Source organism: Microcebus murinus, chromosome 7, assembly GCF_040939455.1.
Source record: "Microcebus murinus isolate Inina chromosome 7, M.murinus_Inina_mat1.0, whole genome shotgun sequence".
Taxonomy (NCBI): Eukaryota; Metazoa; Chordata; class Mammalia; order Primates; family Cheirogaleidae; genus Microcebus; species Microcebus murinus.
In genome coordinates, this window is record NC_134110.1 from 37,168,984 (window position 1) to 37,194,613 (window position 25,630).

A 25,630-nucleotide genomic window follows, 5' to 3' on the forward strand; every position below is an offset into this window, starting at 1 on the left:
TCTTAACCTGTAAAATAATATAAAAATTATCTACTTCTCAAGGTTTTTGTGAGGACAAGGTAAGATAATGTATTGAAACAGTTGTCACGATTATCTAGCATAGGGTAGTCACTCAACAAATAATTTCTGTCAAGTTTTTCCATAATCAAATATTATTTGGTCAAAATAATACATGCACATAAAACATCAGATAGAACTTATATTAGTTAAGACTTACTTGGACTACAAATAACAATAACTTCACCATTGCAGAAGTTTATCATAAAATACAGAACATTTTAGGATGGACCAGGTACCCTTCATAGCACTTCTCACCTGTCTGTATTGTCTTCCAGAATCTAAAATCATTGAGTTAATGCTGCACCTAATAGTATAGGATTATTCACAAATGAGGAAAGGGAGAATGTTGAATCAGCAACAAGTATGCTTTTAATGAAAATGCAGCAGCCCTGTCTGCTCCTTCCCATCCTGCTAGTTCTTCTATTTTTTCCAGGGTTCTCTTGCTTCAGCTGTGATGTATTGCTATGGTAGAAGAGGATGTAGTTCGCTTGTACATCCATCCCATCACTTCTCAGCCCTGTTTATCCAGTATGGTTAATACAACAATTTTTGGTTAAAAACCAGTTGTCAGTATTTGTATTTTGATAAGTATAAACATTCATTGCTAATCTGAATGGTGTATTATGATTACATTTCTATTCTTAAAGTATAAATCTTTTCTTTTTCTGTTTTGTTTGAGACTTGCTTCATTGCCCAGACTGGAGCATAGGGGCATCTGCATAGCTCACTGCAACCTCAAATTCCTAGGCTCAAGGGATCCTCCTGCCTCAGCCTCCCAAATGGCTGGGACTACCAGCGCATGCCACCATACCTGGTCTTTCCTTTTTTTTTTTTTTTAAGAGATGGGATCTCCCTATGTTGCCTAGGATCATCTCAAACTCCTGGCCTCAAGTGATCCTCCCACCTCAGCCTCCCAAAGTCCCCGGGCGTGAGCCACTGCTACCACCTGCTTTTCGTTAATGACATAATTGCCTGATTTCTTCATTAGCTTAGTTCTATATGAATCTCTTATGGATTTTTATTGTCTGCTCCAACAGATGTCAGATACCCATCAATAATATTTCGGTTTAGAAAATATATTTATTATAATGATTATATAACTATTATTAAATCGTGTCAGTTTCTTCTTTTGTTTTCTGGAGCTATCCTTTTCTAGAGCTCTTTAGATCAGCAATACAGCTGTAGCCTTTGACTCGCTTTAGTTTAAAATTTACTTCCTCTTTCCTGGTATACTCCCATATTTTGCTGGCTCACTACCTCCAGTAATTTCCAGAGAATAGCTCTAAAGGAGGTAAAATTTCCAAGTTTTGTACATCCAAAAATAACTTCATTCTGCCATCACACAGAATGTGGATATGGCTGAATATAAAATCTAGACTTTATAATCATTTTCTCTCAAAATGCTGAGGGCATCATTCCATTGTTTTCTAATTTCCAGTGTTGCTAATTTTCAAGAATCCAGTACCTTTCTGGTTCCCATTTATTTGTATGGGATATGTGGTTGTGTATTATGTTTATTTTCACTTAGAAAATGTTAAACTCTTCTCTCTATTAAAAGTTTTTACAAAGAGTCTTCATGTGCTGTGTTGTATGCATTCTGTTTGCAAATATTCTTTTTGCAATTTTTAGTTCTTAAGGTCTGGAGGTTGGATGTGGTGGCTCACGCCAGTAATCTTAGCACTCTGGGAAACAGAGGTGGGAGGATTGCTCAAGGTCAGGAGTTCAAGACTAGCCTAAGCAAGAGCGAGACGCCATCTCTACTAAAAATAGAAAGAAATTATCTGGACAGCTAAAAGAATATATGTAAAAATCAGCCAGGCACAGTGGCACATGTCTGTAGTCCCAGCTCCTTGGGAGGCTGAGGCAAAAGGATTGCTTAAGCCCAGGAGTTTAAAGTTGCTGTGAGGTAGGCTGATGCTACAGCACTCTAGCCCGGGCAACAGAGCCAGACTCCATCTCGGAAAAAAAAGATCTGGAAACTTTTCTTGTAATTTTTTTCTGTGTTTTCTTTTTTCTCTCTTTCTAGAACTTTTCATCATATAAGGTTCAACTTCCTAGATTGTTCTTAGAATTTTCTTCTTTTTTATGTTCTATTTGATTTATATTTTAGATAAATTCATCATTGTTTTTTCCCCACTGTTTTGATTGACTTTTTTATTTTGGCTATCATATTTTAAATGTCTAAAAGCTCTTTTGCTCAGTTAGGGTTTTTATTTTTTTACCTTTTTATGGTTTCTTTTTCTCATTCCATAGATACAATATTTTAGCTGAAGATTTAATGACATTTTGTAAAAATTTTTTATCTGTTTTCTTACTGCCTTTGGTTCCTCCCCTCCTTCTCCCTTTTGTTATTTTGCTCACTCTCACTTTCATTTTGGAAACTATTCGGAATTATCTTACAATCCCTGGGTGCCTGTTCATATTTCAGAGCAAGGCACCCAAAGGCTACTTGAAAGCTTATATGCATCAGCAAGACTTGTCAAGGAAGCTTTCTGCCGCCTTTTTAGGTTTCAAGTTTTAGATGTCAAGATAGCACTTTTATTAGGAGTATTCCAAATGTCAGTGTCTGAGGTCTATTTTCTAAGCCTCTGCCTAGTGATTGTATATGGTGGCATTTTGGAAGCTATGTAAATGAGGGAGGCAAGGAACCGTATAGTTTGAGGTACAAATGCCTCTCCTCTCCTTTTCTCTTCCCAATCTGCTCTTTCAAATATTTTTTGAATTCTCCCATCCTTTTTTGTATTCATTTCTTCTTGTCCTTGAGAGATTATTCCTTTTTTATGCATTTATTATCATTTTAGTGGGATCACTGGAAGAAGAAGAAATAAATGCAAGTGGTCAAGTCCACCATGGTAAATCAGAAGGCCATAATTATTAAGTTATGCCTCCCTCCCCCCAGTAATTTTTCTCTTCCCACCCACATCAATGGAGAGAGAGCCCATATTTATTGTCTTTCTGATAAAATCCCTGCTATCATGCCTCTTTGACTGCCAGGGTAGCATGATTAAAAAGTTGCTTAGTTATATCATTAGAGTATTAGAGTCAATCCTAACTAGGTTTCTAGTGGATTTGGGTTGAGGGGTTAATTTTCTGCTTGTTTGTATATAGACAAGGAGACAAGGATATTGGCTTTCTTTGGGGTTTGGGTTTCCCTACCACCACAACTTAAAGAAGACTTATAAGTTAAATCACTTAGTCTTTGCATTCACAACTATTAATTACAGGCTCTTTGTGAAATTAAAAGTCAGTTTGCAAGTTAAATGGATTTTTGGAAAGAGGGCTATGAACATTGGTATTATTACCACTGGTCATCTATCATAAGCAAGCACTAGTCTCAGGTCCTGTGGGTTTAATGTGGGCCACCCTTTTTTCCCCCCAGTTTTCCCCTGACACCCTCCCAAGAACATTTTCATAGGATTCCAAATTATACATTAGAATTTTTCCCATTCCTTATTTTGTATAATCCAATGCCAAGTGGTGGAATGATTAAAATGTTATTGGGATGTGGAAATAGTTCAAATTTAGAGGAATATTAGAAATTACCTTTGACTAATTTGTGTACATACCCATAAAGACCCAATATATACTTTAATTATCATGAACTAATTCTAAATCTCATAACCTCCTGATAAGAAAAGCTAGGTCTCCAGCTTTTACTGATTCTTTTTCATCATAAATTGCTTTACCCAAGAAAAGATAAACTATCAAAATTTCTTCATGCCTACCAAATTGTAGGAGAATTTGTATGAATCTATTGTGTGTGAGATCAAATTTAAAATATAAAGAGTTTCCTAGATGAAAATCCATACGGTGTATTTGTTCTCTTTAAGATTTTTACTTCTGATTAATTCTTCCAACTTAACTTTTGCGTCTTAACTTTGGTAATTAAGAAATAATCACTGGCTTTCATTAAAGGAAAGACAAGAGAGTGGTTTATTTTTTAATAGACTTTGTTTTTGAGCAGTAGGTACAGAGATTTCCCATATACGCCCTGCCTCCAAGCATATTAGCCTCCCCCATTACCACCAACTCCCACCAGACTGGTACATATGATACAGTTGATGAACCTACGTTGACACATCATTACTCAGAGTTTATAGTTTACAGTGGGGTCTGCTCTTGGCGTTATACATAGGTGTGTGTTTTAAAAAAAATAATGACATCTGCTTTAATTTTACAGTACAAAAATCGAGAAGGAGAAAAGAGAGCATGCAAAACAGCACGGGATGATCCGCACAGAGATTACAGGAGCTGAGATCGCGGAAGAAATGGAAAAGGAAAGGCGCCTCTTTCAGCTCCAAATGTGCGAAGTAAGAATGACTTTTCCATAATTTGCATAGAATTTTAATAGCTGTAATCTTCTCCTGTTAGTCAGTAGTCTTTATGCTTAAAGGCAGACTGTTATTAGAGAAAGGGACTGTTTCTTAAGAATTCTAATCTCCATTTTTCTCCAAGCCTTTTGGGAACCCGCCATTGCACTGTTGTCTCATATTTTGAGCCTCAGTCCCACGGGGCTCTTTAAGCCAAAACAGGATTCTTTGGTGAGAACCTTAATGTTGCTTGTGAGTGATGGTGGGGGGAAAAATGGTGAGAGATAACATTGGTGAATAATAGTAAGTTTTACTGGTACAAGTTTTAGAGCATGTCTTTTTTTTTTTTAAACTGTATGTCCAGTTTGAATGAAAGCTTAAATGAAGCAGTTGTTAAGAAAGCCTGATTTCATGAAAAAATGCAATGAAAAGCATGCTGCCTTAAACTTAGAGCAGTGGTTCTCAAACTGAATTCCCATTGAACACTTAACACTCCTTGACCTAGAGACCAACCCATTCTGACACTGCTATTGAGTAATAGAGTTCCTTTTGTAGTTTTCAGGAAATATTAAAATGGAGAATTTTTGCAGTTTTAAGGTTTTTTTCCCTATAGATCAATCTGTCTTCTTCCCTTTCTCATAATTCTTTCTTTCCTTCTTCCCTCCCTCTTTTTTTTTTTTTTTTTTTTTGGAGACAGAGTCTCACTTTATTGCCCAGGCTAGAGTGAGTGCCGTGGCGTCAGCCTAGCTCATAGCAACCTCAAACTCCTGGGCTCAAACAATCTTCCTGCCTCAGCCTCCTGAGCAGCTGGGACTACAGGCATGTGCTACCATGCCCAGCTAATTTTTTCTACATATATATATTAGTTGGGCAATTAAGTTCTTTCTGTTTATAGTAGAGACGGGGTCTCGCTCTTGCTCAGGCTGGTTTTGAACTCCTGACCTTGAGCGATCCTCCCACCTCAGCCTCCCAGAGTGCTAGGATTACAGGCATGAGCCACTCTGCCCGGCCTCTTTTTCATAAATCTTTGGCTACTTGAAGTTAATCTGCTCATGAACCTTAAACAAGTGAACAGGAAGCAAACGATGTCAAAAGAAAATCTTGACTGGTAGTGCAAAGCAGAACCAGTAGTGTTTAGTTAACTACATAAATTACTAATGGGTTATTTTTATTTTTATTTTTTCATTATTGAATAGCAAAAATTCTTTTTGATTCACCTTGGTCAAAAGTTTCAATGTCTTACACAGCATATTTCTCAAAGAGAATGTTCTACTTGTTTTTGCAAACAACAATCTGGGTTTTGGTTTTTTGACCATGTGAACTATACATAGTTTGAGACCCACTGCACCAATGGGAAATAATCAGTTATTCTGGAATGTTTTGATATGTTTTATTTTGCTTGTCTAATAGACTAATCATAAGAATTTATAAAATACTAACAATAATCAATTTGTTTTGTACACTTTGTGACTGTGCCAAATCAGCTTTCCCTAAATTGTCTAAAGGCCACCCAAGGCTCATTAACTTTCCCAGATTCACAAGTGGTGTTCTGCCACCTGCACCCATGACCCTGTCTGGAATTTTCAACATAAAATTCTGTTTTATTTCCACAGTATCTCATTAAAGTTAATGAAATCAAGACCAAAAAGGGTGTGGATCTACTGCAGAATCTTATAAAGTATTATCATGCACAATGCAAGTAAGTAGGATGTTGCAATGTTTGTTATTAGCCAAAGTAAGGCCCCCATTCTCTCCATTGTTTGTCTTAGTTCTCTGTATTTCTTGTATAGTGATATAATGACCTTCCACAGCTAACTGGATAAGAAATAGTATTGTCTTCCATCTTCAGTGTTTATATAAATCAGTAGCTTAAATTAGGGCAACTATTTGGTTTCTCAAAAATGCTATATCTTTCTTACAAATGCTAACCTTGACAGCCTGTGGAGCTCTTCTTACAGATGTGTGAGCCCCTACCACTAAGAAGTCCAATGAGCTTCTACCACTAAAGAGTCCTTTCTGGTGACCACCTTTCCCACCTCTCTTACTTGGCATTTTACCTATTATTGCATCATTTGTACCATGTATTCCCAGCTAGAGTTTGTTTTTTGGGTTCTTTTTCATCTAAATTAAATGAAATTAAATACTGTGGACATAAAGAATACTTTGCATTTATACATGAGTGCCTGTATAATTGGTGTTATATTTTGAGAGATATCCATTGTTCTACACTGGCACCATTTTTGTTTGCTTACTGCTTTTGTTTGCTTACTGCAGGGCTAGCTTTTTAAGATGTTTATGGTTCTTTGTCTCTAAATTTGCTTATTTACTTCTTATTTACTTATTGGGTTAAGTTTTGTGGATTTTCTGCATAGTCTTTATGTGAAAATGTGCCAGTTAGTATTAAAATATGTATTAATTGTTGGAAGTTACACAGAAAATAGCACAAGGACCTTCCAAAACTGGTCCAGACCGCTCTCATCTTTATAAGCAGAAGAATGTAAAAGGTCATTTGGACTCGTTAAAATACTACTCTCCAAAAAGTTAAATACATAATTTTCTTTGATCTCTCTTATTTCCTTAAATAATGTTATATCTAGGAAGATCTTTGTATTCAATTGAAACATTTAAGTAGGTCAGCCAGCATTAATATTATGGAAAAGCACAAAGCTTGTGTTTAGACAAATGGAAGAGTTCAAATTCTGGCCCTGCAACTAGATAACCATGTGATCTTTATCAGATACTTCGCTATACCTCAGTATACTCATCTGTCAAGTTGGGCTAAGGTTTGTAGCATACACCTCAGGGTTTTTGTGAGGATCTTAGAAGTAAATAAGATAATACATATAGAGTGCTTAGCCCAGTGCCTCCAACCTTGTATATGTTGACAGCTGTGATGATTCTAAGTTGCATTAAAAGTCATTTATTTGTATGTTTTATTGTCCAGGATGTTTCTCTTCAGGAAAAGCTTTTAAATGGTCAAATTGTTCTTTACATAAATTTTATTTGTTACCTTTTTTCTCTTTTCAAAATAAATTCTACCTTGTATACATGTCTTTCAGAAATAAAAATGATACATTAAACTGGAAACAGTTTTCATGTAGCATTAGATAAAGTTTGCCTGCTGAAGACCTGGGCTAGCTTTTGGCTTCATAGTGTAGTGGTATAGTTATAAAACTTTAAAATATGTTGTGGTGATTCCTAATTTTAGTTTTGGTTGGAATTTTTTATCTTTCATCAATTTCAGTTTTCCTAGAAACATTTAATTCCTTTGAAACTTTTACAGAAATAAGTGAATCTCTCAGTCTTCTGAATTACAACACTTTGGCAGCAAACCTGATTTCACCTGATTTTAGAAATCCTTTTTGATCTCAAGCTTTAAGTCTATAAAGAAGGGTTTGACCTACACAAACAAGAGTTTTTCAAAATAAAAGATTCTTTGTAAACTATAGATAGATTAGCCTTTGTTAGTAAAGGTGAAAAGAAGAGTAACTCCAGCTTGTATAGCTAACGTATCCTCTCTTTATTCTTTTATTCTTTGCTTTTTCCCTGTCTACAAATATTTATTAATCATATACCAAAGGCCAGGTACTGTGCTCAGTTCTAGGACAGAGATAAAACAAAGCTTCTCTTCTGAGAAGTTAATTGTCAGGTAAACAAAGTAAGTTGGGTCCGTCATTAATCATAATGGGGCTAGACGGTGTCAAGAAAAGAAGGGACTCCTGGCCAGAAAGACTAAGGAGAAGGTGGTACTTGGATTGAACTTGGAGGATGGTTAGCATCTGGCCATTAGAATCTAGCAGAAGAGTCTTCTCCTTTCTTCCCCTTGGGCAGAGAGATCATCAGAAGAAAAACCTACAGATTAAAAAGCCACCCTGTGGGGAAAGGTGTTCTAAACCATCAAGTAGTAGAACTGGATTATAATGGGATTAAAGTATAAATTGCCTTGTAGATGAACCCCAAGAACTCCATCATAGCAAGAAGCCAGAATAGTTTCTTTCAAGGACTATTTTTATTTGTTCCTACTTTAGTCGATTTCTCAAAACTCTTAATAGACATGTTTGTGTACCTGTTAAGCATTTTCTGCTTAGATTTTTTTAAAAAAGGTTTCTTCTGAGTACTTACTTCATTTCCCAAAGTAATTTTCAGTAACCAAGTTATTGGTACTCAACAGTGAATTTAATCTGGTAATGCTTTGTATAGTTATAACACTTGAGTCTGGATGATGATACTGTAACAGAAGAATAAAGGGAGCAAAGAAGAAGAGCTTTTAACTCTTTCTAACCCGCAGCAGCTTACCTGCATTAATTGCTCCTCACTTTCAAACATGAAATTGTCAGTTACAGGGTGCTTTCAAAACAAACTTACTATCCTGTTTAGCCACTCCTTTTACCACCTACCAAGTATCAGTATGATCTGCAGAGTCAAGAACATTTACAAACATTGCTGTATTTTCCTTCATCTTACAGATAATAATAAAATAGCCAACATTTACTGAGAGCTTCTTTTATAGGCAAGGTTATATACTCCCTGCCAAAGTTTTTTTTACATGTTTTCTCATTTGATATTAGCGACAATCAGGAAACTGTAGCTCCGAAAACATAAGCAACTTACTCAAAGTCACATTCATCCATTTAATAGATTCTCAATAAATATGTGTCAAAGCAGACAAAGTAAGCACAGGAAACCAAGTAAAAAAAAATAAATTGGACTTGAAAATTAAAAACTTAAAGGATACTATAGAAAAAGTGAAAAGACATCCCATAGAATGGGAGAAAATATTTGTAAGTCATTTATCTTACATTTCAGTGCTCTACCTTCAAAACCCTTCTCTAGAGAGTAAGTGCAGTATCAGAGACTAAAATTGATTTTGCTATTATTAGCATACATTTATAGCCATACATCTACCCTACCTCCATGGCATACTATCTTCCCCTATTGTAGAAGATGCTGGTTCAGGTTAACACTTATGGATGGCCTGCTCTGTGCAGAACATTGCTACCCTCTCTAGGGCTGGCACTTAGTTAGGCCTGGGCACAGATGCTCAACGACGCCATCTTGTTACTGGCAGGACTAGGGAATACTGGGGAGGTAGCAACTGAGCTGAGTTCAGTAGTTTCAATAGAAAGAGTTTGGCAGGCAGGTATAGAGGAGAAGGGCATTCCAGACAAAGGGTATAGCATTTGCAAAGGCCATGGTGGAAGAAGATGGGTTGAAAAAGAATAAGCAGGTGGAAATATTAATATAGCATGGCTGAACCTTAGAGTTTTTAAGGGAAAATGGTAGGAGTTAAAAGTAGAAAAGTATATAAGGCCCAGCCAAAACATGAAAGTTCCTTCATTCTGTCCTGGGAAGTTTAACATGCATCCCTATAGGCAGTGATAAAAACCTGATTGTTAGAAAATGAGAGTTTAAATGTGTCTTCTAGTTAAATGGTTAAACAAAAAGTCGTGATTCCTCTCATTCTTGTTGCTGATTGACTTGCTAAAGATAGTTTCTCTTCTTTATTTTAGTAAGGTTTCTCTGCCAAAGTTGTCAGCCTTAAAGAATGTTGGAACATACAGGATTTCAATAATCACTCTGAAGGCCAGTTCTGATAGGATGTATTGTTGCCATTGAATACACATATTAAGCTTTAAAAAATATGTGCCTTAAAATTTCTTGATATTGCTGCCTGGGCATGATGGCTCATGCCTATAATCCCAGCACTTTGGGATTTCTTGATATTGCTTCATTCATAGCTACTTACTGAGCATCTGCTGTGTGCTGGGCCCACTGTGATGTGAAGATGAGATAATCTTCATCTTCAAGGTCCTCATTGTTTGTAGGGGAGATAGCAAAATAGATAAAGTGTATTTGAGAAATAATCTGCTTTGGGGGCATGATTAGAGAAGCTTCCAGTAGGCCAAAGAAAATTCTAAATACCAGTTTCCTGAGGTTTATTGTATGTTTCTCTAAAGTGATGTCATAGACTGGGCCCCTGAGTGGAAGTTTCCACCTGAGACAAGAAATCTGTTCACTAGCTAGTGAAGAGCTTGGTTTCAGAATCAGGCAGACCTGGATCTGAATCCTAGTTTTGCCACTTACTAGTTGTGTGAACACCTTGAGTAAGTTATATACTCACTCTGTGTGTCTGTTTACTCTTCTGAAAAATGAAAATAAGATTGAAGTGATTGATTCATTAGGCTTGAGTAAATGAAATCACTTGTGTAAAGTGTTTTAGTACAGTGCTGGGCATGTGATAAATGTTCCACAAATGTCACCTCTTGTTATTTTTCAGGTGAAATAATGCAACCTTCTAATGTAAGTTGCAGGATAAAGCTTTCCAAATTGATTAGTACCATTGCTTTAAAATCCTTTGTTTCAAGTATGTGTTGGAACATGGGGCCTTTGGGAAACTGAGTGCACTCTGACTTATCTCCTGTAGTTCAGTCACGTGTCCTTATGGTGTGCAGATCAACCTCATGATATTCTGCAGGTTACTATATCTTTCTCTCTCTTTTGAATTCAAATAGGGCATAACCAGGAGGAATTGTTCTATATATATTAATAGATGGATATGCACCTTATGAAATCACTGTGTTAGGACTGTAACTGTAATTTGCAGCATCTGTGATGCCTTCTATCAAATGTCAATTGGTAGCCATAATTTGTTGGTATATCTTTATAAAATACTGAAATCAGTTTTGTAATTGTTTTATGTAGATAAATGGGTAGAGAATGTATATATAGATAGATATTTTCAGATTTTGCAGGCATAGTTCCCTTCTTTTTTATTCTGCTGGTAAATTGCCAATGTTTTCCATTGTAGTTTCTTTCAAGATGGCTTGAAAACGGCTGATAAATTGAAACAATACATTGAAAAACTGGCTGCTGATTTATATAATGTAAGTTCTTTAAAAAATACATGCAGTTTAACTTGCTTTCATGGATAAAAATCCTCCAATTTGAAACCTGTATTAGAAGGATGTTAAAGAATAGCAGAAAAGGTTAAGTGATGTGTCAGTATAAACCTACAGCAGATAAGCCTTTTTTTTTTTTTAACTGAGAGAAGTCATCAATGGTCACATATTCTAGAGTACCTTTTGGGAGCATAAGAGGAGCAGGGAGGGGAGTATATAATCATCAGTTCTAGATGGTGCTCCATTCAGAGTTCAGTAGCATGACATTTGAGTACCCTTTGGTCAGAAATTGCAGAAAGAATGTTTGATTATGGAAAGATAAAAATCAATTGAGTAGGCAAGTTTATGGGGTTTTTTTTTTGCTTATTTTATATTTTCTCTCATTTTTAATATCTAAGTTTTGCTTTTATAGCAGGAAATCAAAAGGAAAACTTTTTTGAAAATAATACTAAATGCATATATGTAGAAATGGCAAACTTGTTGCACATAAATCATTTGGTGATAAATGATATTAAATTAAAAGCATATGTATTATATTCTGAATATAAGTAAATATCTTCAAATATGATTTTAGAATTACAAATAATACCTTATATTCTTGTATAACTTTAAAAATACATAGCTCTGAATTTTTAAAATTTTCTTTTAGTAGTTAACATGGTTCAGGTTACAGTAAGTTCCAAGCATTTAAAAGAAAGCAGCACCAATCCCTTGTCCTCACATAGCACTGAATAAACTTTTATATATGTATTGGCCTATTAGATTCCTGGTCATTCTATGATTCTTTTCTGGCCTATTTAATCACATCATGGTATTCCTGCTACCACCCTTTGAAAAGCCAGAAGCAAATGATCTCAAATGATACTTCTTAACCTTATTTAAAATAGTACTTCAGAGTTAATTGTCTAGCCTAGATGGATTATTTAATAAGAAACCATGTTACAGTATTCACTAATTTCAAAACTCATGATGCTTTCATAAGATGAGAAGATTGTGCCTCATATCAAAAATGAGACAGTGTGAAGGAATATAGTAAGAAAGCCAACTATATATTAGAATTGTTTGGTATTTTTGGATAAATTAAACTCTGCTCATAAAAGCATAAATGATAAGTAATAGAAGTAATTTCTTCTTTCTTAGATAAAACAGACCCAGGATGAAGAAAAGAAACAGCTAACTGCACTCCGAGACTTAATAAAATCCTCTCTTCAACTTGATCAGAAAGAAGTAGGTGATTTATATGTTTGCAACAGGGCTACCAGTGTAAGTGACGCTACCTGTGGTACCCTTTGTGTTTCCTGATCTGCAAAACAGGCACACTGACAGCTTCCTGCCAAGATGTTTGTGGGGACAAATGAAATGTGTGTGTACTTACCATAAGCCCCTTGTAGAAACTATATTTTAGTTCTGCTTCTTTCCTTACTAAAAAAGATGTCCCAGATCTATAGTTCCATGACTTTCGATTTTCTGTCCTGTCTTTGAAGACATGGACTTCAGAAGTGTATCCTCTCAGGCTTTTGAAGGATAGGTGGCACACCCCATGACTGTCCTCTTTAGACCTCCTCTATTTTTCTGGGCAGCCAAAAGGAGCGTGTCTTATTTGCCAGGGATATATTTTGATGTAGAATCCTATAGGAGCCTAGTGCCACAATTAGGAAAATTAAAGTGAGGTGGTCCTTGGATACTTAAAGAAAATTATAATGCATGGTACATGTTGGATGAATACAGTACAGATTCTTGATTATAAATGTCATTTGTTTAAATAATTAATACCTACTATGTGCCAGACACTGTTCTCAGTATTAAACTTTAGTCCCTTCCATTAAGGAGCTCATTATCTAGTGGAATAAGTAAGCCATATGAACAATCCATCACATCTTAAAGGGGCATTAATGCTGGTAAAGATACATTGGAAGGTGGCTTGTCCCTGAAGAGGAAACCTAAAAGGCTGAGAGGTAGAAAACTGCCAGGCATATTCAAAGGGCTGCAAATACTTTGGGGCAGGGTGGGTGGAAGAGTGAGAAATGCAGTTTCTGAGGTAAAAACTCAGGTCTGATTATGGAGGACCTTGAATGCCTCCCTATGACTTCATAATGAGGATAATTAAATAGTAAGCACCATTTATTACCTAGGAGAAAGTCAAAACATGCCTGTTGATGTTATGAAATTGTCATGTGTTAAATTTAATTGCAATATCTAACAATAATCACATAAAATACAGCATTTTTACATTGTCAATTCATTATGATATCTCACAGCAATGGGTAAACTCACTTTTTTTTTTAATACCTAAAATTTCTGAAAGAGGTTTTTGAGTACAAAACAAGAGCAAAGCAACACCCCCTAAAACATGTGAAGACCTGCAGTAGTGACACTAATCTTTTAAAGCAACTCTGATGGCTCTCTTTACTAACTGTAACTCTCTGTTCTTCTCCAAATCCAGTTTTTATATATGCATTGCGTTTTGGTCAAGTGAGAGAAGTCTATAGCCCTTTAACACTGTGCACCTGCTAATCTGTGGAATGGGCAGAGTGGCCAGGAAGATCTGTGTGCATTGAGGCAAAATCTGCATCTATGTTGTCCAGAGTCTTAGGCAATGACTGCACCTGATATGAGGCCTCAAACTGTGCTTTAGAAGAACATCTAGGCCGGGCACGGTGTCTCACGCCTATAATCCTAGCATTCTGGGAGGCCGAGGCAGGAGGATCACTCAAGGTCAGGAGTTCGAAACCAGCCTGAGTAAGAGTGAGACACCATCTCTACTAAAAATAGAAAGAAATCAATTGGCCAACTAAAAATATATAGAAAACATTAGCTGGGCATAGTGGCACGTGCCTGTAGTCCCAGCTACTCGGGAGGCTGAGGCAGGAGGATTACTTGAGCCCAGGAGTTTGAGGTTGCTGTGAGCTGGGCTGATGCCACTGCACTCTACCCGGGCAACAAATCGAGACTCTGTCTCAAAAAAAAAAAAGAATATCTAAGTATCAGACCCCCAGTGGGCTTCAGACTGAAACACAGATATGCTGTACTCTTTGAAGGCGTTTATTATTGACGTATAAATCCTAGGAGAAAAGTGGTCTCCTTTTGTGATTCCTCAGTGTGAAAGCAATGGAAAGACCCAAGTAAAGGAAGGGGTAAGGGATAGATTTCTGTTCAGGGAGAAAATTACAAGGTTTCCTATCTACTGTTATGCAGTTAATCACTCACTACCTTTGTTTTATCACACAGGATTACCTCTTTCCTATACATGGAAGCTTTATTGAAAAATAAAGGGGGGACTATTATAGTCCCTGTTTGTTTTGCACAGAGACTAATGTATTCTGCTCATGCTAGCTAAAAAAGTCACACGTTAGCCAAAGGAGTATGTACATGATGAAATACATGTGATTTGATTTATTTTAACTCCACCCTAAATTAATAAATGATGAGTTTTCATTAGTACCATGTCCAGAGAGTTTTATGAGTAAAAAATTAATCTTTCACAGCATACCTATCCCTTTCTCATGCTTTTTATCATCATTCATTGCAGAATATGTTTAGAAGGTAATGATTTTTAATGACTTACATTAAATGTGAGAGGAGACTATCTGCCAGAGAGTTCTGGCCATGGCACTACTATTCAAAAAGAATATAAAGTAATCCAAAAGATTACCTGAGGAATTAAAGCACCCAACAAATCATTTAACCCACTCACTCCAACCATGTTCTGGCTTGGCTCTGATAAAGGAAAATCCAAAAATTTTAGTTGTAAATAGGATCCCTAGATTTTTTGTGCGACTCATTTTTTTCTTATCAAAACCAGATTAAGTTTTTATTGTCTTTTGGCAAATGTTGTATGAAGTTAATTATCTTAATCTTTTATAATAGCCTAGCCTCCCAAAAGAACTGTTTGCTAGGTAACTATTAACATTTTTAGGGTTGAAAATATTTTTAACAGTGATATCTATAAATAATAATTAGAATATAATAAATTATTGCAAAAATCCCAGCTTTTTGTGTGAATCCTCTGATGGACTCTCTTAATAGCCCGCCACAGTGTAGTTTGCAAGTTTGACAGATTGTGTTTTGCTCATCTCTGTCTCTTCACAGTGTCTGGCGCATTGCCTGGCACCCGGAAACTACTCCGTAATATTTAGGAAGATGAAACAGAAGGAATCTCTTGCCTGTTCCATTCATACTTTACATTAGAAATTTGAAGTTCCTGTAGTAAAGATTTCATTTTAAATTGGATACCAGAAATATTTATAATCCCATTAAATCAACGAGTGTGTAGTTGCTTGCAGTTTTAACAAGATTTGAGATTTGAGTCCTTAATAATACAGTTTAAATGTTAATGTGGTTTTCAAGTAAGAAATTAAAGATGGTTAGTCTGTACTGCTAATAGAGAATGAGAAATTAAACTAAAAAATAGTAGCATTGTTTCATTCTATAGTTTACATTTTCTGGCTCACATCATGAAATTTCCCCAAGGTTTTAAGTTCATTGTTTATATTAGTTTTATATTTTTACCCAAATGAGTTTTTCATTTGCATTTATCTTTCCTGAATAGTTTAATTCTGTTATACTGTCAAAGGATTTAGAACCTACGGTATTCCTTTAGATGTATGTTATTTTTCAATTATTATTAGTGTTAATAATTGTCCAATATCTCCTTTCTCAAAAATGGAAAGTCTGTTTTCACTTACTTACAGTGCCCTGCTAAGCAAGCCAAAATGGCCGTCATTTCTCAAAGTGCACAAATAATAATCGGTGTGACTTTACTAAGCCATGAAACTCATTAATAGTTAATTTAAAATAGTTAATTAAGATTATTGATGCTGGACTTTGGAAATATATTGCTTCCTTCCTGCTCAGTTTAATGAGGTCAAAGCCTAGGGTTGAGAGCCACCTTATTCACCTGCAAAAGTATATTTGTCTGACGTAAAGCAAGACCCATTCAGTCTAAGAGTTTATTATTCAGAATTTAAGGTTATGTAGGCTAGTAATAAACATATGTAAGTAATGCCTTAATAGTAAATTTACAGACTATAACAGTTTTTATAAGTTGTTAGCATCTGAATCCTTGTTAAAAATAGATAAGTACTTTTATTTGAAAACGTAGACTTTTATGTTAAAAGTTAACAAAGGATAAGATTAGAGAGACACAGTTTTAAAGCATTCAGACCGACCTTGGAATTATGTGGGCGGATGAAGAGAAGTTTAGTAACAAGGGCTCTGAGGAAGAGGGTTGTTCTTCTAATAAGAATTTATATCCAAGGAGATTTTAGATTTTGTTTTTAATGTTTCTGGAAAGTATAGATATGGCAGAGATCCCTGACTCCAAATCCATAGTTAAATAATTTTCATGCAATTTCACTGGATTAAAGCAGAAGGCTCTGTGGATTTCATTATCCCTGCCTCTCGTTCTGTCCCATGCCTCAGTTCTAGTTCCCTACAACCTGATCTAATTTTATGTCCTAATTTTTCTTTATTAGGATTATGGACACATAATCCTCCACATTTACCTCCTTTAAAAAAAAAAACAAACCTTGTTACGACTGTTATTACTGGCTAGAGACTGTCTTTAGAGGTACAGAAAGAGAAAGGCTGCTCTTTTTGCCTGCCTGACTTTTCAGCACAGTCTCTCAGTCCATCCTGAAAGCATGAAAATATCTATCAGGGAGGACTTAGCAAGCCAAAGTACTATGGAATTCAGAACTGCGGGCCCTGATTAAAAGTAAACATTTGGGGGAATATTGCAAGAGATTTCCTAGATCCTAGTTCATACCCCACGCCTCCTCAGGTGACTAATATTGTGTTTCAGATGGAAGGAATCTGGCCTATTATAAACAGAGAAATTACTCAGATTAAGAAAAAGACTCGAGTTTGTAACCTCTTTACTATGAGTCAACTTGCCTGGAAAAGTGTACAGTAAGCTCTCAGTTACCTACGTAAAAGAGCAGGACAGTGATGTCAGATTGTGAGCATGTACCTCAAAGCCAGGGGTTATGTCCAATTCAGGGACTTCAATACCTGCCTTTTAGGAGGTATTCAAGACATGCTTTTGAACACAGAATTCATCATGTGTAGAATAGCCTTACAAAGGTGCTTTTTCCTAGAGATTTTTTTTCAATTGAACATTCGCTATTTGGCCCAGAAAGAAGTCATCCTGGCCTTAAAGGTATTCTGTACACAAGTACAGTAAATGATCAGTGATTGATTGAGCTTCCTACCTCAGCACCATCACATTTAAGGTGTTGCTTATTAATTGGATATGTTATGAAATTCTTTTCCCTTAGGGAAAAAAAAGCCCCAAAGACGACTCCTGCAACCTGTATCTCTTAGGAGATTTTCTGAGTAATTCGTTTTGGGTTTCACTGAGGTATTGATTCCCTACACACACATTTGAAGTTTTTTTTTTTTTTTATTTCATCATATTATGGGGGTACAGATTTTAAGGTTTCAATAAATGCCCTTTTCCCCCCATGCATTTGAAGTTTGCTAACCATTTTAGCAAATGGTTAGCTAGGTGAAATGTGTACCTCATGTTCTTATATTCAGCTGTGTTTCTATTGTCTCTCAACATGACCTGAAATTTTAAAAACCTGATAAATATTGAGATATTTTACTGTCCCATCACCCAAACTTTATCATGAATCTAGTGATACGTGTGTATGTGTTTTCTGATATTATCTTTACAACAATGTTTTCTGTGTATATCATATAAACTGCTTAAATTAGGGGCAATAAGATTTTCAATGAAATTAACTATATTTTCAAATGTTCTACTTTTTTTCTCTGTTGCTTTTGCCCTTCCTGATCGAAGTCTAGGAGAGTAAGTCAATACTTTCTGTGAAAATTGTCCTATGTCTAAAGACCTATGTTCTCATTCTGCAGTTCAACATTGCTCATTTATTTCTTGTATTTTCATGACATAATGGCTGTTTCTAGTCATGCAGTCCTTAGAAACCATGGTTAAGTATCAGTGCAGAGCTAATATTAAATCAGGTGTGTTTGCATCTTGTTATTGGTTTGGCCTTTGTCACCCCCTTCACCACAGCATATGCTTTTCACTGCCATAGAAATGTCTCCTTAAATTAAAAGTATGGTTGTATGTGTATTTTACAGAGCACTAGTTAGTTTCAAGAAAAGAAATTTACAATAATTGTTAATACCGCACTCAGAAGGTTCCCTTTTTGTTTGTGGGTATTTTAGCAGAATATGTAAAGGGAGAAAAGGGCAGCCTAAGGGAAGAACACCTTTAGGTTGCATGGACTTTGTTTTGTGGTTTGCCTCAGTTTTTGCAGACCTTCCTGTGTTTGCCTCTGCTGCTAGTGTGAACTGGTTGGAGTCATACACATGCAATGTGTTTGTTTGAGCTCAGTTCAGAGTAGATCTGGGTTCTGAACTAGAATAGGAGACCGGGACCCCAAGCCCCAGCTCTGCCTCGGACTTGTTTTGTAATTCTGGCAATTGTCTACTTGCCCTGTTTCCTCCTCCACCATAAAGGCAAGAACCTGCCAGCTCTTAAAGTTCCATGCTTCTCTTAGACCCAGACTGATGAGCAAAGGCTCAGTGACAGAATAGAGTCAAGGATTTGAGAATTGTCTCTGGTTTTTGTTTAATTTGTGGGTTTCTTTTCCCTAGGATTCACAGAGCCGGCAAGGAGGATATAGCATGCATCAACTCCAGGGCAATAAGGAATATGGCAGTGAAAAGAAGGGGTACCTGCTCAAGAAGAGTGATGGGTATGTATGAGCCCAGCCCAGTTGCCCAGTGTGGGATTAGCACACTTACTGCGAGTTGTTAGCCTAGGAACTTTTTCCAGCCTCTCAAATAGGAAAACACACTTAAAAGTTTTATAATGCATTAGCTGCAGAACTTTACCACACTGATTTTCTTCAAATAAGGCTGAGATTTAACTTGTCTTTAGAAGAAGCAGTAATTGTTCGGTGGCCCCTAAATGACATCTTTCACTTGTAACACACAATTTTAGGAAGGCAAATATTGAGTGGCACGTGAACCAAACGCATGTTGACCTCATACTCACCCCCCTCTCTGCTTTCATTCATTGCAGGTTTTTTTTGGTTTTTTTTTTTTTTTGCCTGTATGCCCATCAGGCTGCCCAACCTTGAGGGTGACCCTTGACTCCTCTATTTCTCTTAAATCGCAGCTAATCTGACAAAAGCCCTTCCATTTCTAACTCTAAAAATAGTACACTTCTTGCCATCTCCATGGCCTCTTCTCTAGGATCAGCTACTGTCATCTCTCCTGGACTATTTCACTAGCCTCGTAACTGGTCTCTGTGTCACTCATGCTTTTTTCCCCTCCAGTTCACCTCAACAAAACACCCAGAGTGGTCTTTTAGAAATCATAAAGCACATGATGTCATTCCTCTGCTTAAAATTCCTGGTGGCTTCCCATTGCACGTAGCATCTCTCCCTTGCCTTCCTCTCAAGCCTCATCTTGTGCCACCTTCTCCCCTGGTCCTGCCACCTGGGCCTTCTTTCTGTTACTTGACCAGTTGATTTTGCCTCACAGTAAGTGTATAAGTAGAATCTTGACTATTCCCTTTACTGAATGTCATCATTTTTTTAAAAAAAAGCTCCTTGTTTTCTGATTGCTTGTAGATATTGTTTATTGGCTTTATCTACAACATATGCATTTTTTATTGTACTTTGCTAAAATCGCAAATATTTCTCTTACAAATATCTGGGATCACTGTTTTGCTCATCATTCTACTCATGATTCAACAGATGTCTTTTGGGAGTCCTGCTATATGTCTAAGACTCTTCTAGGCCCTAGGAATATAGCAGTCCTTACTGTGATAGAGCCTACATTCTAAAGGGGGAACTAGACAAAAAATAAGTAAATATATTGTAGGTCAGATGGAAATTAGAGATGTCTTTTTTTTTTTTTTTTAAGACAAGAGTCTTGCTCTGTTGCCTGGACTAGAGTGCTGTCGTGTCAGCCTAGCTCACAGTGACCTCAAACTCCTGGGCTGGAGCAATCCTTTTGCCTCAGCCTCCTGGTAGCTGGGACTACAGGCATGTTCCACCATGCCCAGCTAATTTTTTCTATATATTTTTAGTTGTCTGGCTAATTTCTTTCTTTATTTTTTTTTTTGAGACAGAGTCTCACTTTGTTGCCCAGGGTAGAGTGAATGCCGTGGCATCAGCCTAGCTCACAGCAACCTCACACTCCTGGGCTCAAGTGATCTTTCTGCCTCAGCCTCCCGAGTAGCTGGGACCACAGGCATGCACCACCATGCCCGGCTAATATTTTCTATACATATTAGTTGGCCAATTAATTTCTTTCTATTTATGGTAGTCTTGCTCTTGCTCAGGCTGGTTTCGAACTCCTGACCTCTAGCAATCCGCCCACCTCGGCCTCCCAGAGTGCTAGGATTATAGGCGTGAGCCACCACGCCTGGCCTGGCTAATTTCTTTCTATTTTTAGTAGAAACGGGGTCTCACTCTTGCTCAGGCTGATCTCGAACTTCTTACCTCAAGTGATCCTCCTGCATCGGCCTCCCAGAGTGCTAGGATTACAGGCCTAAGCCACAGCACCCAGCCCAAGAGATTTCTTTCTATGAAGAAAGATAAAGCAAGGCCAAGAGATGCAGATGGTGTGGTGGGTGGGGGTGGTTCTTGCTGTCATACAGGTGATCATGGAAGACTTCATTGGGGTAATGTTTGAGCAAAGACCTGAAGGAAGTGAGAGAGCGGTCTACACAGATACCTGGGAGAAGAAGGAATAGCCAGGATCATGCTTCTCATGGTGATTGATACTCAGGAGTTCTGCTTAGCTGGAATGGAGTCAGCAAGCTGGGAGGTCATAGGTCAGCAGGCCAGGGAGCCACTGAGGGAAGTGGGAGTCATCAGAAGGTTTTGAGCAAAGTGGTGACATAACGCAACATGTTTTAAAAGGTTCTCTCTGGTACCATGCCAAGAATGACTGTGTAGGGTTTAAGAGCAGTTAGGAGGCTGCTTCAGAAACCCAGATGGGAGATGATGGTGGGGTGGGTGAGCAGCAGAAGAAGATGGTAAGTTTCAGCAGAAGAGATGTTAAGATGCCCATGCATTAGTAATTTTTGACCCTAGTTTTGGAATGTTCCTTGGTACTCAAAGGATTGTTATACAATTTGAAAACAATTAAAAATATTTTTAAAATAATTTCAAAACTTTAAGGTCCAAAGGCATTTATTGAGAAGCAAAGGAACAATTGCTTTATTATATTTTCTCTTTACATGTAAGACAGTGGACATTATTATATTTTCATGATACAGATAAGGAAAGTGAAATCTCCAAGAGGTCATGTGACAATGAACAAAGTCACATAGCTAGTGGGTGATGGCGCTGTGATCAAAGCTCAAATGATCTAACATAAAAATTGGTACTCTTTTAGTTATACAAGGCCACTTTCATTTTCTTTTTCTTTTTCTTTTTTTTTTTTTTTTTTTTTTTTTGAGACAGAGTCTCACTCTGTTGCCCGGGCTAGAGTGCCATGGCATCAGCCTACCTCACAGCAACCTCAAACTACTGGGCTCAAGCTATCCTGCCGCCTCAGCCTCCCAAGTAGCTGGGACTACAGGCATGTGCCACCATGCCTGGCTAATTTTTTCTACATATGTATATTAGTTGGGCAATTAATTTCTTTCTGTTTATAGTAGAGATGGGGTCTCGCTCTTGCTCAGGCTGGTTTTGAACTCCTGACCTCGAGCAGTCTGACTTCCTCGGCTTCCCTGAGTGCTAGGATTACAGGCGTGAGCCACCGCGCCCGGCCTACAAGGCCACTTTCTAATAGAAAATCTCTTTTCTGGAATTCTGAGATTCCAGCATGGCTTAACCTGTAATTGTGGGTGGCACTCTTAGTGAACACCAGATTACGGGAATACTAGGTTATGTCCATTCAGGAGCTACACAGACTCAAGCATCCATAAAGCATTCAGTACAGAAAGGGGAGACCACAACAACTGAGGCTAGTCCATGAAAGTCTCAGGAATAAAAGCTATCAAAGAGTTCACAGAGATCGGGTGCTGCTGCTTTGAACTGTGCAAGGGTACATCTTGAGATTATTCCCTTTCTTGCAATAATTAGCAATTTCTGTTAACCAGAAAGAGTAATGCTTTTGTTTTACATTCCTTGGCTTTATTAGCAGTGCAGGAGAATATGGTTTTTTTGTTTTGTATTGTATTTCCGTAATATACATGTGTAAGAAAAACTAATGAATAAAGACTTAAAGTGAATAAACTGAAGTTTCAAACTATTTCTCAAGGTCAAATAGTTTGATTATTAGGATGGTTGTTTAATATTTAAAAATGTGTTGCTAGAGAAAGGTGACACTGGTTTTGGCTTAGTATGTACACAGATACCTCATCCCTCACCTTTTGTGAGGGTAACATGGGATGCAAAACTACTTGCAAAGAGTAGCCAAATGCAGCTATGATTATTTTTTGACGGATATTACTTCTAATCAAACATTTTCCTGGCCAGTACATCCAGATGAAAGTGTGTGGTTTAGCTGTAATTTGAGGATGGTTCTTCAGTTAGTGGTTCTAAATTACCTCCTGAGGAGACTAGCATTTTGAGCACAGTGTGCTCAATTTTCATTTGGTCAGATGGTGTCAAATTCGCATTTCTCTCTGTAAAGCATACTTTGGAAGAAACTGTGCTTCTAGTAGTTATATATACAATATTATCTGTGTTTAGAGTTGGTTTTATAGTGCATTGTGCAGTTTTCTTACAGGACTAATTTAAGAAGGAAAAGAAAAACACAAAATTGATATTGTTTTAAATGCCTGGGATGCCACAGTGGTCTCCTCTAATGTCATTTGTTTCCGTGGCAATAGAAGGCCTGTGAAGCCCTCTCCCAGCCTAGGGAATCCCCGTTCCCTGCCCATTTCTATTTACCTGATGGAAGTGGTCTCGACTACTGCATTTGTACCTGCCTGCATATGCGTGGATATGCCACACATGTAGTCTCTTTCCTGTGCCTGGAGTTTCACACACAGAAAAACCTTTTCCAAGCTGAAATTAGTTCTCGTTGGCTTTTTCCATCCTTCAGCATCATCAAATCAAACTTTTCAAAATGTGTATCACTCACAACTACTTGTGAATGGTTTGGCCACTATTTACTTTGCTACATGAATCAGGAACAGTTCTCTGAGGCATCATTTTGGTCCTGGAAGACCCCTAAAGGGCAAGTGTACAAGTTACCCAAAATAATGATATATTCTTGAGCCCTAAACCCTAAGCTACTTTCTCTGTATACTGAGGCATCCCCATCCCCACTCTTCCTTGCATGGCAGACCTCTTGAGTTATGTTCTTAATATGTTAAAATCAATTATTAATTATAGAAATAATTGGTTAATACAACCTTCTTATAAAAGATTCACAGATATGATTAAAAACTCCTTGCTGACACCTCCACTAAAATAGGTCTGGGCCCCCTTCCCAAAGAGAAATACTTTTATCAGTGTGGTAACTAAAATTCATTTATTCATTTTCCTGCTGTTAAATTTTTATTGTTTCTATTTCCCATTTTCACCATCAAAAACAGTGCTATAATGACCATCCTGTACATGTCTACTTGTCTGAATTACCTCCCACCTGGGGTAATAAAAGACACCCAGAATTTTATTTTAGGGGGTTGTGTTTTTGGCATGGGAAGTTTTTTGTATTATTATTATATATCACACTCTATAATTCATGTCTCAGAATGAATCAGCTACTATATCTAGTTGTGTTTGACTTGCTCCATAGGATCCGGAAAGTATGGCAGAGAAGGAAGTGTGCTGTCAAGAATGGGATGCTGACCATCTCACATGCCACGGTGAGTGTGTCTATTAATTTACACTTCCCATTTGTTATGCTTTCTGCCCACAAGGACCCGGAAGCAAATGAAGTGTTGTAGCCAACAGTAAAATTTTACTTAAATATGTTTAATATATGCATTTGGGTTATACAGTTTAGGATACTTTTGTACAAAAAAAAAAAATGGCTTTATTTTATCCTGTGGTAGTCTGCATCATTCTGGGGCACCACCAGAAACTTTTTTTTTTTTTCTCCCTCAAACTGAGTCAAGTATTGTTTGATTTTATGATCTTATCTTTGGGGAAATAATGGTTGTTCTGAAAAACCTAATAGACTGATTTATAAAGGATCTGACAGAGGATGTTCTTTGCATGACAAAATAATGTCGGAAATTATGTAAAAATGTTCAACCTTGGTGGTAGCCAAAGAAGTACACAGTAAGTTTTACCCTTTTAAAACGAGCAAAAAAAATACTTTTAATTCTTAAAAATGCAAAGGTTATAATGAAAATGTATCAAAGAGGAATGGAGTGGCAAAGTATATATCAAGAGTCAAAAAATATGCCTGGTTTAACCAAGTAACCTCAGCTTGGAGAAAAAGTTCATTGTTAACTTAGAGTATCCTTTGCCAGGTGTTGTCCTTGAGTTATGATAAGCAATTAATTGCTAACAGGATAGTAGAAAAGAGGGATGAGCATTTATTACATTGGCAGTTTTTCATTACTTATAGCTGAGTTTAGATTTCTATCAAGTAGGAACGGAAGTATCACTTACCTTCATAAAATTTATTTCACTTAGTCTTCCTGATACCCCATGAGGTATTATAACCTTCATTTTACAGTTGAAGAAACTGAAACACAAATAAGAGTTATAACTTGGCAAGTAACTGGCACAATTGGAAATTCAAACTTGGGTCTGTCTGACATTAGTCTTTATGACCTTTCTCTCTGTCTTCCTGAAGAACCCACTGTCCTACTCCACTGTGAATTCTCCTCTGGCATTTACCTAATCCTGTTCATCTCTGTCTTTAACCTCTCATACAGAACTTGACACAGAGAAGGTGCTCAGTATGCACTCGTGGCCAAGTCCTTCGTGGCAGATGATTGCATGCATCTTAAAGAATGTTGTCCTTTATGGAACTTGAGCAGTTGCATCGTCTCTGTCCCTTCCCCTGCCCCCAATCCCCCAGGACACTTGCGGTGATTCCTGAGAGGTCTTCAGTTTCCCTCCAACAGCCTAGTAGAGATTTTAAACTATCATACCAGTTGTGACCAGCCACCCATCTGATACCAGAAATTCTGCCCTCACACTTGGATCAGTTAGTAATTATGATTGAGACTGTCCGACATATTCATTTATTCAGCGGTCTTTTATTAACTTTCATTCTGCCATGTGCCGGCAAGGCATCAAAGATATGCAAGTGGAACATTAGATAATTTCGACCTGCTTAAAGTTTAATTCCATATGCAGTTACCTGTGTGTGCTAGAGTGAAAATTCCTGACCATTTGACCTTATAGATCATGAGTTTTTAGTCTGTAGCCTACCATGTGTACCCTAACTTTCTTT

At 37.1% G+C, this 25,630-nt stretch overlaps 1 protein-coding gene across 2 annotated transcripts in view; it reads left to right on the top strand.

The window, feature by feature from the left end:
- Positions 1 to 25,630, top strand: part of ASAP1 (ArfGAP with SH3 domain, ankyrin repeat and PH domain 1) — a 342,366-nt gene that overhangs the window by 241,941 nt on the left and 74,795 nt on the right. For both annotated transcript variants that reach the window (XM_012785407.3, XM_076005020.1), the window contains exons 8-13: positions 4,241 to 4,370; positions 5,984 to 6,069; positions 11,179 to 11,254; positions 12,410 to 12,496; positions 18,896 to 18,996; positions 24,014 to 24,083. In XM_012785407.3, coding sequence (XP_012640861.1) covers positions 4,241 to 4,370; positions 5,984 to 6,069; positions 11,179 to 11,254; positions 12,410 to 12,496; positions 18,896 to 18,996; positions 24,014 to 24,083 — 550 coding nt within the window. The remainder of the gene's footprint in view (positions 1 to 4,240; positions 4,371 to 5,983; positions 6,070 to 11,178; positions 11,255 to 12,409; positions 12,497 to 18,895; positions 18,997 to 24,013; positions 24,084 to 25,630) is intronic.